We start from the raw sequence: 15,738 nt of genomic DNA on the forward strand, positions 1-15,738 counted from the left end.
GAGTGAAAAGCACTCACCTCATAGTTCCCCTTTAATATACAGGTCACCACAGAAGACAGGATGGAGCTGTGATGCATAATTTGCTCCTGATGAACCCTTCTTTCATAAATCCTTCATTGGCAAATCCTTACTTCTTCCTCTTCTTCTGTTGTGAGAGAAAGGAAGGGGCTCCCTAATGTACACAGTAGTACTATTTACATAGTTGGCTGTGATTGGTCATGACAGAGATAACAAAGTACCAAGCCGATCAGATTATTGCAGACAAGATTATGCTACCTGTGGTGTATGTCTGTTCACTGATATATTTTTCCTCACACTCTTTATAGTACCGGTTTTCATTTCAATGTTCCCTTTTTTGACTATTAGGAACCAAAAGAGGTACATGATGAAACAAAAAGTGTGCCTATTTCAAAACTTGATCGTAATACAAATTTGACTGTTATCAAGAAGTATATGGACGATGAAATGGCAAGGTATGAAGCACATTTATTGTTGTTTCTTGTGGATGTTGTTGGAGATTTTGCATTTTTTTTTTCATGGTCTTCCTTTTTGCCAGATTTCCTGACACTCTGCTAGTGACATGGCCGGATGGAGATGCATTGGAGGAGAATGAGGAGAGGTTTGCTGGAACAACTATAGGTAAATAAGATGATGGTACTAGAGGCTAAAGGCTGTGTTAAGTAGATATGCTATAATTTCTGTTATATAAAAGTTCAAAAGAGAACTATGGGGTAACCTTTTTTTGCCATAGTTCTCTTCAGGGTCACAGGAGGATCCTGAAAATACTGTCCCGAGTTCCACTACACTGACTGACAGCTAACTCTCCCTTCCCCCATCTGTTCCTCCACTCAGAGCTGGAGAAACGGAGAGAGGGGGGGAGGAATCTCTGCGGGGAGCTGTGACTGACAGTCACCGCTCTCTACAGGGAGAGGATTAGGAAGTCCTCTATCGGCGGTATGTGTTCACTGACTTACCGATCAATAGAGCCGACCTGGGACAGCTTCAGTGTCACAGGTTGGCTTGAATTATGTGGATGAGTGGTTTTCACTCTACCCATAATTCTCCTTTAAGCTTGTGTAGTTATAAACCAATAACTTACAATAAAACTGTGATCAACTCCTGGCATATTTATTTCATTGATGTATTCCTTTTAATTCAGCTATTGTCCAGACATAATGGGGTTGATTTACTAACCTTATAAACACACCATGAACGTGTATACACCTCTGTAGTGTGTTCCCTCCCAGCATGATCTATGGGAGGAATCGAAACACCTTTGTAGTGTGTACACACCCAGCAGGTGTGTTGTGCAAAGCCCTGCAATGAATTGCAAGGTAATGTGGTGTAAATTAGCTCTATGTTATGTTGCTTGCATTGATGAATGCAGGAATGTAAATGCATGAGCTAACCATTTTTGTCTAAACTGTGAAGCAGCATTATATATGCATCATGTGCATGATTTTTCCATATATGGCATTAGTGGAAATATGCTTTTAGAGACTTTTTGGTTGATAAATACGTTTTGCTGTGTGAAAATCACACACACCTGGTGCGTGCGTGTGTTTAGGTTAGTAAATCACCCCCAATGTGTCTTTTTTTGAGTTGTCGTACAACTCTGACATGTGCAGTCTGGTTTTCTGCAGAAGGCTTATGCTAAGACTGGTGCATTGGATTTAAGGCAGAACTCCAGGTAAAAATTTTCTAAACCTCTGCAGTACAGCCTCCTGTGACAGTGCTTTCTCCTGCCTGTTTCCTCCTCGGCTGCAGCAATGGTATGTCCCTCAGCATCCTCACTTCCTATGCACTGTGTATAGATCGTGATGACTCATGGACTGTAGACCACTACAACGGAGGAGGAGCGAGGTAGAAGGGAAGAGTGTAAGAGCGAGCTGGCTCTAAGGATCAGGTGATTATAACTTTATTTTTGAACCTAGACAGAAATGAACACTCATAGGAGAACTATGGGATAACCTTTTTTCCCCATAGTTCTCTTAAGGGTCACGGGAGGACATATACTAGCATCCTCCCGTGACCCAAAGCTCAATATATAGCCAGCTATAACACGCTATATACTGAGAGTGCCGCAGCCGGGACGGATGCCTACAATACTGTTGAGATCCACCCAGCTGGCTGATTGACAGCGGGCTCTGCCTATCTAGAGGCAGAGCCAGCTGTGCCCATCCGTTCCTCCACTCAGCACTATAGGGGAGGGAGTGGAATCCCTGTGGGGAGCGGTGACTGATGGTCACGGCTCTCTGCAGGGAAATGATCGAGCGATGGCATGTTTTCACTCCCCAATCTATAGAGTTGACGTGTGACAGTCTCATTGTCACACGTCGGCTCTAACTATGAGGTTGAGTGAAAATCACTCACCTCATGGTTCTCCTTTTAAACCTTGCTGGAAGTAGCCCCACTGCAAAGGTTAAGAAAAATGTTAAAGTTCTACTTTAAAAAAACAAATGGTCAGCAGAATGACCTAAACACTGTTTTCATTCACCATCTGCTCTTTAGCCATATAGCATGCCAATAGGGAGTGGACCATAAGACTATGTGCAATGCTTTAAAAAACATTTAGAATTCCTATAAAATATATTTTCCAAGTAAATGGAACCTACGGCCAAACACTGTGATAGAGCAGGTTATGATTAGAGCCTCTGCCAAGTTTTATTAATACCTTTGTCCAGGACCAGTTCACTGTCTGTCACACCGTTTGGTGTCTTGTCTTTGGTCAGTTTTTATTATTATCATTATTATACAGGGTTTATATTGCACCAACATTTTGTGCAACAAGTTACAAAAAGAAGGGAGACAGTACAATTACAATACCATACGATACAGGAGGGCTAGGAGGGGCCCTGCTCATGAAAGCTTACAATCTGGTAGGAAGCTGCAAGTGATACAAAAGTTATTAATTGTGTGGGATAAGAAGATGGAAGAAGACCTAAAAGTACAGTTATTATGTGGAGGTGGGACAGGAGAGGTATGAAAAAATTAAATTGCCCATTCCGCAAAAGGTAGTAGAAATTGACCTTTTGTCAGTGTACAGAATGATTTAAAAAATGGCCCTAAATTGGTAGTCATTAGAAGTAATAAATGTCCCTGGATCAGTAGGGGTAAAAAATGCCCCTGCAACAGTGGCCAATGGGTGTAAACAATTACCCCTTGATGAGTGGGACTAAAAATTAGCCCTGATTTATTGTGATTAAACACCCCATTGTTGATGGTCAATGGGAGTAAAAGATGACCATTGGTGAGTGAGTAAAAATGTTCCTGCATCAGTGGTTAGGAGTAAAAAATGCCCCAACTTCAGTTGAAGTAATAGTAATAAAAGAAAAACCTACACACCCCAGTTCCCAGGACATTGGTGTCTATGGGAGTACTAAAAGCCCCCCATCCCGGACATTGGTGTCAGTAGGAGTAATGAAAGACAACCCTACCCCCAAGGCATATTTGATGTTTGTTGTAACTTACAAGTCCGCTCTTCATGACAACAGCCATATTAAGGCATCATTGCAGCATCCCCCTGTTTACATTGAGAAAAGCCTGCTTTCTTTTTGCAGTGGCTGATAGTTTTGGGACTGTATACAGGTACCATTGGTCCGGGGATCACTCCAATCAATAGTGCCTATAATAGATTACCAGGTGCTAGTACACTCTGCATTACATGTCCAGCAGCCACTGCTACGCTGCACAGCAGCTTCCTTTGTGCACTATGGGAAAACCCTGATTGCAGTGACTTTTCAATGCAGGGGTCTGTTTGGGGGCCCTTGCGGTTCCTCTACTTTCTGTGCCACTGACGATACAGGAGGTGGGATTGAATCTACACAACAGAGACACTGAGAAATATCAGACAGATTCTGACCAGTGCCCAAAAAACAAATGGTATATTATTTCTCTGCTAGAGATCTCCAACTCATTTCTTCTGTTGACTACAGAGGAACAGAAGGTAACTCACCAAATAGGGTCATGAATTGCAATAAAAAGCTGACAGCAGTTTTAAGCCTTCCGCCTTTCTATTCAAACCTAAAACAAATGTGATTTTTGTTTCACAAAGACCTTTAACATGTTGAAAACTATGGCTGTTTACAAATACTATTTGAAACAAAAATGGTGAATAAAGTGAACTGTGTGTCAATAGACCGGACACCTATTTCTAACCAGAATTTTTTTGTTGACAGGAGCAATACGAGTTGAGATTTTTAATAAGAAGGGGGAAGCTGTGCAAAAGCTTCCAGGTACGAGTCATGGAGCTACAAAGAAACTTTTGGTGGAGCTGAAGGTTCTGTTGCTTTGTAAGTGAACAGCATGGGAGAGGCAGATAAATGTCTACACTGATACGTAATATACCTGGTTATGGTATTTTTATTTCTCTTAAAGCGGACCTTTACACTCAAAAATCTAATTCTATCAATGCATTCCTCTTTGTAAGATGATTAATAATAACAGACATGTCAGGTGTAAAATGCTATGATTATGAAATACTAACACTTGCAGAGTATTCATCTCCTGCTTTAAAAGGGCAAAATGACTTCAGTTTGCCAACGCAATGCACACTGGGATTGCCTTATCAGCAGAGCATGGCTGGGAAATCCCATCTGTAATCTCACGAGATCTCAGGGAAAGGCATTTTTCTCCCCTGAAATGATGTGCATGGTCATATGTCTAGTCACATGTCTAGTTAATTGTGCCCGAAATCCAGGAAGTTATAGGAGAGCTAATAATCTGCTCTTAGTAAACATGGCCACTGTCAGAAAACTGAGGAAGAAAAGAGAAATAAGGTATGCAAAGCCGGCAATTATCTAGAAGTATGTGTTTGTAGATTGTCATTACTAAACATTTCTAAAGGTGTGTTTGTTATTTTAAAGATAAGGGTAAAGGTCCGTTTTAAGTAAGAATGTGAAGTTTTATCCTAATCTGTTATAAGCTAAAATATCTGGCAATATTGTTCCATCTTACAGCGAACCTGTGCTTTGCTCATGCAGGAAAAAGCACACAGTTTGTTTTGATGCCCTCCGCCTCAGCAGCATATACTTTCCTTTGTTTCATTCTCATCTGCTCTCTTTAGCTGACAGGAGCAGAGAAAACACTGTGAGAGGAATTTACTAAGACTGGCTCAGACAGAATCTGGAGCAACCTTGCATGGCAACCAATTAGCTTCTATCTTTATTTTTTAAAACGTAACTGAACAAGCTGAGGGTAGAAGTTTATGGGTTCTATGCACAGCTGCTCCAGATTCTGTCTGCTCCAGTTTTAATCAATTCACCCCTATGTATTTCCAGGTATGGAGCAGCATGTCACTTACTCTATAATATGGTGCTGGTGATAGCCTAGTTCCGTCACACGGAGGAGGGGCGATTTCACATCTGTGTAAGCCTTGACTGGAGTGACTTGCTACCTAAACATGGCTGTCTTTGCAAACACAGTGCATTTTTAACTCAAATTTACCGAGATTTTGCTGCGTTCCAGACCAGAGAAAATGAGACGCGCAGTATTTTTTTTATCTGGAACGGAACCGACTGTGCTAGTGTGAACAGAGCTCAGAAATTCCATAGGGATACATTGGGATGCTTTTTTTTTTTTTTTTTTTGTCCAGGTACAAACTGTTCTGATCTGGACATAATCCGGACAGGGTGTGAACAAGCCCCGACTCCTTTTTCGATTTCTTAACATTCCAATACATTGTAACAAGACCATATAATGGAATCCAGTGTCCATCATTCTTATCCAAACTTTGTGTGGATTAGAAGACTGTTGCTTCTCATTTCATATGTGATGCTTGTCGTCTGTTGTCTTGTATGTCTGTCTTTTCCATTCAGATACTCAGCTATCTGGTTTAAGTGCCAATCGGCAGAACGCCAATGCAAAAAGGAACTTTTGCATTTACACTATGTGAGAGGTTGTTTTTCTTTGTAGCTACCTTGGATTAGATTAGAAAAAAAAAAAAAGCTACAGAAGGTAAAAGTGAACACTTACGTCAGATGTGGAACAATAGGGAACAGTGTTGTAAGCCTGCTTCTTCTTTTCTGTCTTTTATACGTTTCTTTAGTTCCCAGTTTCAAAAGACATGTTACGCTTCCAAACCTTTGGACCCTCTGGACATCTTTGGCAGTTTTGGCTTTATCATGAAGGTGTGCTTCCACCTTTTCTATATCTGGTGGGGGGACACCTAGTGGAATTTGCGGAGAAATGGGAAGCTCAAATTTCAGAATATGTTTTCAACTTGCTCCTCCTCCTCAGTTCTCAGCGTTCCAGTTACCCATGTTTTGGCTGCGTCGGATGAACCTTTTTTGCGCAGTTCAAGGTTTGCTGGATCCTACTGTTATTATTCCTGTTCCTTTGGAAGAACATATTCAAGGTTTTTACTTAAACCTGTTTACGGTTCCCAAACCCAATGGAAGACTTTGTCTATTCTGGATTGGATGCACTTAATGCATTTGTACATATTCACAAGTTCCAGATGGAATCCATATGGTTGGTTGTCGCCTAACTTTACAAGATGTGTATCTACACATTACTGTATTTTCAGCTCATCAGCAATCTTTCGTTTTGTGATGGGCAACCATTATCAATTTGTGGCTCTTCCCTTTGGGTTAGCTAAGGCCCCAATGTTTTTTACCATACGATACTTAAACGACCTTTTACTTTGCGAACAGTCTCTTCCTACTTTGGAGCTCAATGTCTAGAGCGAATGTGGATTGCGGGGACGCATGATAGGGGTGAGCTTTGCACTTTGTGTTCTCAGTCTGCTTTGTTTTACCTTCGCTTTGTCCAGTTCCTGTTCATCCTAATGAAATGTATCTTTATTATTTTGGATGTTGTGTGGGCTATTTATGTTTCAGCCACAGCTTCTTTTTGACGTTCAGACTCTTTATTTGTTTTTCCAGAAATTCCTAAAAAAAGGTTGCTCAACTTCTAGATTCACTATTTCTAAGTAGACCGATCAGCTTAACCTTCAAGCTTATGTGTTTCGGAATAGGGTACCCTCTTTTCTGCTCATTCTACTTAGGCGTTTCAAAATCAAGCTTCTGTTACTCAAAATTGCAAAGCCGCAATCTTGTCTTCTGTTCACACTTTTGCAAAGTTTTTATAAAGTTGATGTTTCTGCCACTTCTGACGCTAGTTTTGGCAGAAGCGTTTTTCAGGCAGTTGTGTAAGTGTACTTTGACAGTTTGTTTTGTTGAGCTAGTGTTATAATTGTTGTGGTGCCTCCCCCTCTGTTTTGGACTGCTTTTGAACACCCCTACCTATCAGATTCTTCAGAGCTGTGTCCCTCAATGGACAATAGGGAAAATAGGATTTCATTCTTACTGTTAAATCTTTTTCTCGGAGTCCATTGAGGGAGACGGCTCCCTCCCTTCATTTCCTTGTATATTGCTTGCTGCAACTGGCAGGAGGGGAAAGTTAAGTCCTTAAAGTGACAGGCTTTTAATTTTGTTTGCCTAGTGTCCATTTCTCCTAGAGGCAGCAGCATAACCCTACGTCTCAGACTTCTTCAGAGCTGTGTCGCTCAATGGACTCTGAGACGCGGATTTTACAGTAAGAACAAAACCCTATTTTTGTGAATTAAAGTTGGATAGATTTATTTATTTAAACATCATGTGCAAAGTCTGTTTATTGGTCAGTGTCATCTTTACCCATAAATTCACACTGTTATTAAGGGCACTTTATTTATGTTTGTATTACAGCACCAAGTGGCGAGAAAGAAGTAATTTCTCATTTAAGTCAGCATGGTGGAAAGTGGCCCTACTGGTTTAAAAAAATGGGTAATTGTTGTTTTAACAGTCATGTTTATTTGTATTTGTTTATTGTTCATACAGTTTATTTTCTCCATATAGGGGCTGACTTTAGCCTATCTTTTTATATACAATGTATTTCTTTTAGAGAACATCACAAAGCTTGGTGTGTATACCCTGAAACTACAAGTTGTTTTAAATGAAAGCAATGCTGACAAGTATGCAGGGAAAGCTCTTCCATGTAAAAAGATCATGTTTAAAATTGTGGGTGAGTATGTTTTAGTGCCATCTCTTTTTTGGATTAGGTCTGTGTTCCTTCATTCTTTTCAGATATGCATTGTGCTACCTAATGTGTCCGAAATCCAGTCTGCTTGCCAAAACCATAAACTATTATTGGTTTGCATCTGTGCATAACAAGTTTAGAATAGTCAAATATAACATGCTTTTGAGGAAAAATGTTTGTACCGAAGATGTTTTACACATGTTTTAGGTTGATTGTGTTTGTATGGAGGAGAAATCAGTGAGCAGGAAGCAGTATATCAAAATGCAAAGAGGGTGTAGCAATGAATTAAAATATAGAATCCTGCAATCAAATTACAAACCACCCCTGGCCCTGGGAAGCACAGCATGGCTACCCTATCTGCTTCATCTGATTAATGTCCATTAACTACTAGCTTGCTGCACTTTTTTTTTCTATTGAGGGGTAGTATTGAGTGAAATTCTCCCTTTCTAGGAAATCTAACCTTTCATAAGAAGTCTATTGCTCAGACTGATGTATTGGTGACATGCCATCTGCATGCAATTTGAATAAATTAGGCTTGATTTGATTTAGCAGTTGCAGCAAACCTTAAAGCTGGCCATACACTGTACAACCCTCGCAAGACTTTTGTCTTGCGAGGGTTGTAAAGTAATTAAAAAAACTTACAATCTGTCCATCATGGACAGGCAGATCGTACTCGCGATCATCGCAAGCAAGCACGCCCCGCTGAGGGGCGGGCTTCCAAAGACTGCAATGCTGAACCGGCAGTGTGCGCGTGCGCACACCGGCCCGTTCGGCAGATGTCGAACAAGCACGCCACTAACCCGCCGAGAATCGTACGATTATCGTCAGGTTTTCCAACGTGCTTGTTCGATGGAAGACATGCGACCGTACAGTAGAAACGGTCACACGCCTTCCATACACTTTGCGATTATCGTACGATCGCGGGATTTCCCGCGATTATCGTACGATAATCATACAGTGTACGGGCACCTTAACGCTGAACACCACCCTCGTATACTTTACAGCAAAGGAAGGTGCCATCTTATCCTCTATTTGGAATGCAGTTGCCATGGTGCTGCACATGTGACCAGCTATGACACCAGCCATTTATGGGCTTAAAAGCTCGGTTAAGAGCTGAAATAAGCATAATGGCAACCTTGACAGTAGGGTCAAGTTCCACTTTAAATTATTTAAAATAATAATTACAAGTTATGTGTTATTAGAGTTTTATTTTGTGTTTTTTCTCTTTCTTTTAACAAGTATTTTCCCCTTCTACCTTTCTTTCTGTCAGAGGGTAAACCGTTTAAATTTGTATTGGGTACTGTGGATTCTACAGTTCAAGTTGGAATTCCATTCAATATCCCCTTAAACCTGCAGGATGAATTTGGCCACTCAACATTGCCCACACCAGATCTCAAACCAGTTTTGGAAGCTAGGTAATTATCTGTGATAGCGGCCATCAAAGCCACTAGAAATATTAGTTTCTTCACAGTTGTAATTATGGTCATTGTTATTGTGAATTTACATCAACAAAGCATGCAAGTAGAGCTATATTAATGCTGTCAACTCAAAAATTATATAACAGGAAGTTAGAGCAACCTCCTGCTTATATCCCTCAGGTGGTAAAGTCTGCACATAGTTTTTATAATCGATAATACATTAGGGAAAGTAAGGATATTATTGTTGCAAGAGAAGTGAGAATCGGATTGAAACTTTGATTACCTAGTCATTACTTCAGGAAGTGAGATTTTGCTGGATAGATATACGAAGTTGGAAAATAATTCAGCTTGGCAGCGTTTATCGTTAACAAGATAATCAATGAAATTACCCTTTCAAGACATTTTTAAAATTAATTTGAATGGTAAAATGCTGAACCACATACCGAAATGCATGCACTGTAGTGCAACAAAATGCTGTCTTAATATTAAATATAATAAACACTGAGTACCTGTGGTTAGCCAGTAGGCAAACAAAATGGCCTGTTCTTACCTTCCTCGCCTACATGAACCTCTGACTGCTATTGCAGCAGGAAGTCAACAACTTAGTGACTTCTCACTGTGTGGGCCACAAGAATCATTGATTGCTACGGCCCAAATGACCTCACAGCGGTATTGGTTGCTAGTGTTCTTGCAACCACTATCCCACTACCTGCTGGCTTGTTTCAAATTGTACACAAACTGGCATGCATCCCAGGTGATGTCAGTGACGAAATATGGCTGGGCCTCACAGCGTTTTTGTTTGCTAGGATACAAGTAGCAGACCGCATCCTAGCAACCAATAACTTTGTGCGCCCTCGCCATATTTGGTCATTGAAATTGCCCCGGGATCCCCGAATGGTGTGTGGACATTCAGCAGCCTGCCACGGGTCAAGTTATTTTTGGGGAGAATATCAGCGGGAGAAGGTAAGACATTATTTTTTGGAGATTGTAAGACAAATTTATTTATTTCTTACATCATGGGACTGGGTCTGGTAATTCACCCTTTTCCTGGCCAACCAGGCTGCATGGTCAGATAAGTCCCTGTTCACGCCTTGGGCGTTTTGACGCTCAAAGCTAAGCACGACAAAACTCAACACAAGAAATCCAATTCATTTCCATGGCCCCTGTTAACACCTGAGAGTTTTGTCACGAGCTGTTTAACACTGAATGCTGGAAAAGGTACATGGGCTTTTTTCGGGCAGATTACAAGATGTTTGGTCGCATAGACTTCAATGGAAGTGCATAAATGAGCGACAAGCGTTTAGCACATTTATGTGCGCACGTTTGCTCTTTTCACTGCCATGCATTTTAATCTGCTCAGTAAAACACACCTTTGTATATGCGCGTCCAACGGGTGTACAAATGCGCAAAACTGCGCTAAATACACTAGGTGGTACACTAAAACAAAACGTGCGCTATAAGCTTGAAAACGCTGACACCTAGGTGTAAGTGGAACCGTAGTGTCTGGTACGGGTTTTGGAGGGTCCCCAAGCCGACTTTTTTTCTTTTGCATGAGGTCTCCTTTACAATCGGCACCAGACACTCATCTAGGATAAAGGTCTGATATAGATGTTGAAGGGAATCCCTGACCACTTTGTTTAGGAACAGAATAAAGAGGCCAGGTAATGTCATTTAGTGGCAATTTTATTGATTCTTTTTTTTTTTTCTCTTTGCAAATGTCGCTTTTGCTTTAGTACATCATGCAGGTGCACCACTTCACATGTAGGTTAAATTGTTGAGCAAAACAACATAAACAGTGTCTCATTGATGTACTATATGCTTTAATATATGTGGCCTAAGAGGTGTGCAGTAAATGTCACTTTTTTGTTTCATTAGACTTATTTGCCAGTTTTAATTTGTAGGCTGAAAATTGTCTCTACTATTTTATGATACCCACTGCCTTTTATCCATTATGTTGTATCAATGTCAGCGATGTATGAATTATGTATCTTATGATTCATTTTTACTTGCTTACCTAGTGCTATTATTCTGGATTATGAAGAACTGAGCAAAATACCTCCTTTGTTAATAAAAGGAGTGACTGCCAGAGGTCGAGTGAACAACTGCCAGGGCAAGGTAACTGTTATTTTGCAATTTTTACATTATGTTACTTTAACCACTTGCTGACCAGGTGTTTACACCCCCTTGCTGGCCAGGCCATTTTTCAGTATTTAGCACTGCAGTACTTTGACATTTATTCCATCATACAACGCTGTACTGAAATTAATTTTATACCATTTTTTGGGTACAGACCCAGCTTTCTTTTGGTGGTATTTAATCACCACTGGGGGTTTTTATGTTTTACTGTATTAAGGAAAAATTACTGAGATTTGTTTTTTACATTGTTAGGAAACCATTATTATTACCAAATATTTTGGTAAAATATAAAAGGCTGGGACACATCGGGTAAATAGACACCAAACATATCAAGCCTTAAAATTGTGCGCACCTGTGAAAAAAACTACTATACCCAAAATTGAACATAGGCGACGCTTAGCTTTTACCGCTTATCAGTTTAGTGTTATCAGTGATTGATGGCCCTAGACTTATTGCTCTCACTGCGACGTTCGCGGTGATATGTAACATGTGCAGCGTAATGAGTGCAATCGTCATTTTCGCACGTATGCGCACCCGACGCATGTTTGCACGCATGTATGGGTGGGGACTTTTTTTTTTAAATTTGTTTTTTTTTATTTCTTGGGTGGCTTTCATTCTTTTTTTTTTTTGCAACTTTAATTTTTTTTTCCTATAATTTTTTTTTTTTTCACTTAATGTTATTGTTATCACATAGTGGCTAAGAAACCCACTATGCGATAGCAAACAGATGTGACAGGTCCTCTTTATGGAGACAGGGGTTTCCAAGACCCCTAATGTCACCTAGGGACCCCCAAAGAAGCTTCTGAAGCTGTAGAGTAACAGCAGAATGCGGAAGTGAGCACTTCCGCATTCTGACACAGGAGAGGGGATCGGAGGGAGATCGTGTACCGATCTCCCTCTGATCCACTGTCACAGGGCCACCATGCTGGTCCCAGGCTTGCACCGGGAACAGCAGAGCCGGGACCAGCGGAGGGGGGCACACAGAACGGCACGTTATACAGTTCTATAGCCGGCGGTTCGCTTGTATGTAAACAGACATCGCTACCTGTTTTTTAATTGGGGCAATTTCCCGCTCGCGAGTGGGCAGAGCCAACAGGACATCTTTGAACGGCTGGTCAGATCCAGGAAGCTCCTAGCCGGCCGTTGTTTCACAACGGCTGGCCGGGTGGTGGATAAAGGCTTCTGCAATGTAATACTTCTCCGCAATTTATGTTTGGTAAATCACAGCAGCACCCAGCATGCTTTTGCCAGTGTTTATGGAGAGCATGTCTATATACAATTTGACACACTTCTATCACACAGTTCCTGGATCAAGCCATGAAAGCCTTTTTTAGTTCTCAAAATATTATTCAGAATAAGTAGAGTGCAAAACTGTAAGCTATGTTAGCTGGAGTGGACAGCATTTCAGGTACATTTTACATTTTTTTACATGAGAAGGCCCCTAGAGAACAAATGTGTACCCTCTTCTCCGCAGCCCTCATCGCTGAATAACACAACCATAAACATGGACCCAAAGGTTTATGTCAGTTAATTTTTGTTATTTTACTGCGACAGTATTGACACTGTCAAGCATGTTTTAAGATACCCATTCAATTATATAATTGTTAAACGCTGATATAGCATATCTTTGTTAATAGAATGTCATGGTGAAAGTTACTATCCCTGGCTTGAAAGAAGATACTCAGACTGTGAAATTGAAGGTGTTTCCAGGTATGGGTCTTTTATGAATTCTTTGTTTGCTAACTTTTTACCTTTTACTAGATTAATCAGGTAGAAGTTACGGAAATTATATTTGACTGTAACATTCACTTCTGAGCTAGTTCTGTAAAAAAAAAACTGTGGGAATCTTCTATGGATTCATGATTTATTTTTTTCCATAACCTTTATTGGAAGCCATACCAGGGGTATTACCCTCGGAGACTGATGATGATCTCATTTGAAGGCAATTTTATGTGCCTAAGTCCACACCCCGAACCTTCAGAAGAACACCCGCTCCCAGAGGAACAAGTCAACTGTTTCCCTGGAGAGCCGGATCTACTTGCTTCTTTAGTCCAGACTGTCCCTTCTTTTGTGGTTTGTTCCTCCAGTGTCAGTGAATTTTCTCTCTGGCGGAAAATTCTTGCCATTAGTGAAAGTCTTTCTTGGTTGGTGTGTGGTCATCAACACCTTTTTGATTCTGAGTTGTTGAACTCCGAACCATCCTTGCCTACCAGCAGACTGGAGATTATTATTATACAGGATTTATATAGCGCCAACAGTTTGTGCAGCGCTTTACAATATAAGGAAGACATTACAATACAATTCAAGAGAAGATGGTAAGAAGTGAATTGTTTGACAATGTGATGGTTCAGTGGTTAGTTTGAGGTGGGATAGGCTTCCCTGAAGAGATGAGTTTTTAGGTATCCCCTAAAGGCATTCAGGGTGGGAAATAGACGGACAGGTTGGGGTAAAGAGTTTCAGAGGATGGGAGAGACTCTAGAAAAGTCCTGGAGGCGAGCATGGGAGGAGTTGACAAGGGAGCTGGAAAGCAGGAGGTCTTTTGAAGAGCGGAGGGGACGGTTAGGGGGATACTTTGAGATCAGGTTTGAGATATAGCCAGGGGCAGAGTAGTGGATGGCTTTGTAAGTGGTTGTTAATATTTTGAATATTATCCTTTGGGCTATTGGAAGCCAGTGGAGGTTTCGACTGGGGGGTTGCAGACACTGAGCGGTTGGTTAGGTGGATGAGTCTAGCAGCTGCATTCATGATAGACTGAAGGGGGGATAACCTGTGTAGAGGTAGGCCAATGAGGAGGGAGTTGCAATAGTGAAGACGAGATATAACAAGTGAATTGATGAGTAATTTTGCGGTTTCATTGGTGAGGAAGGGGCGTATTCTGGAGATGTTACGAAGGTGAAGGCGGCAAGATTTGGATGTGGGGAAGAAAGGTGAGGTCCGAGTTAAGGATGACACCTAGCACCTTGGCATGAGGGGATGGATGGTTTTGATCAATCTCAAGGGAAATGTTTAGGGAAGGTGCACGGGCAGGAGGAAATATCATGAGCTCAGTTTTTGAAAGATTGAGTTGTAAGAAGTGTTGCAACATCCAGGAGATCCAGGCTATATGTCTCATTCTTTACTTAACATCCCATCTCAATAATTATCCAGTGTGAATCCAATCTGACAATGCCATTGCCGTCGTGGCATGCATAAAAAACCAAGTAGGTACCATGAGCACTCTAGACAATGACCAAATGGTTTCTACTCAATTTGAAGATACCCAAGTTTCTAGCCAGCTACTGGAACCTACTTGCTGATATGCCTTGACTCCCACTGCCTATTTTTTCCATCTCTGAAACTTGCTGAGTAATCCAGAACATCATGCTGACCCACTCAGATCTGATTTCTCTTTCTGCTGGTGTACCCTGGCCTCTTCCGGATCTGCAAAAAATCATTTCTCAAGAAACCCTTTTCCACCCTTTGTCTCTGACATTAATGGTAGCTTTTGAAGCTGATGTGCTGAGGAAAGGGGACTGCTTGCAAGCCCTTTTCAATTGGTATAAGCCCCCCACCCTTAGAACCTTTTCTCTTGAATGCTTGAATGAATTAGGCTACAGCAAGGAGAGGAGGATATCTTGTGCTTGCTACTCAGAAGACCACTGCCTCTAGGAAGTTGGACACTCAGTCGTCTTTGGAAATACTATACAAAAAATCTCTTTATTGTTTATGGGGGGACATAGTTTTGTCTTTGAGACACACACACACACACATATATATATATATATTTTATTTTTCTTAGACTTTTCAGTCGGGACCTTATGCCGATCACTCGGTAAGCGGCACTCATGAAAATGAGAGCCCGATTTGAAACAGTCTTTTTATTAACCATGCCCTATATATGAGTTTCCTATCCTATGCATCTCATCCATGACCTTTAAATGTATTGTATTAAGTCCTTCTATCCAATATGTTAGATATAATGTTGTTTCTTATTTACTAAATCCGCTAATGGAGATTTTTATACCGTAAACCTCCCCACACAGAAGAAAATATCATTATTGTTGCCTATTGATTTATATTTAGTCCTTCTATTTTAATATGCTAGATATATTGTTGTTTTTAAAACTATTAAGTCTGTTAATGGAGAGCTTTATATCGTAAACCTCCCCACACAGAAGAAAATAGAATT

General features: G+C 40.8%; 1 protein-coding gene across 1 annotated transcript in view; it reads left to right on the forward strand.

Annotated features, from left to right (window-relative positions):
* The window catches only part of SMCHD1 (structural maintenance of chromosomes flexible hinge domain containing 1), a 124,538-nt gene that overhangs the window by 42,766 nt on the left and 66,034 nt on the right, over positions 1-15,738 (forward strand). The window contains exons 15-22 of the mRNA XM_018553353.1: positions 367-473; positions 557-639; positions 4,179-4,292; positions 7,686-7,763; positions 7,882-8,001; positions 9,287-9,431; positions 11,453-11,549; positions 13,208-13,280. Of these exons, the coding sequence (XP_018408855.1) occupies positions 367-473; positions 557-639; positions 4,179-4,292; positions 7,686-7,763; positions 7,882-8,001; positions 9,287-9,431; positions 11,453-11,549; positions 13,208-13,280 (817 nt within the window). The remainder of the gene's footprint in view (positions 1-366; positions 474-556; positions 640-4,178; positions 4,293-7,685; positions 7,764-7,881; positions 8,002-9,286; positions 9,432-11,452; positions 11,550-13,207; positions 13,281-15,738) is intronic.

This window comes from Nanorana parkeri, unplaced genomic scaffold, assembly GCF_000935625.1.
Source record: "Nanorana parkeri isolate BGI_ZX_2015 unplaced genomic scaffold, ASM93562v1 scaffold7, whole genome shotgun sequence".
Lineage (NCBI taxonomy): Eukaryota > Metazoa > Chordata > Amphibia > Anura > Dicroglossidae > Nanorana > Nanorana parkeri.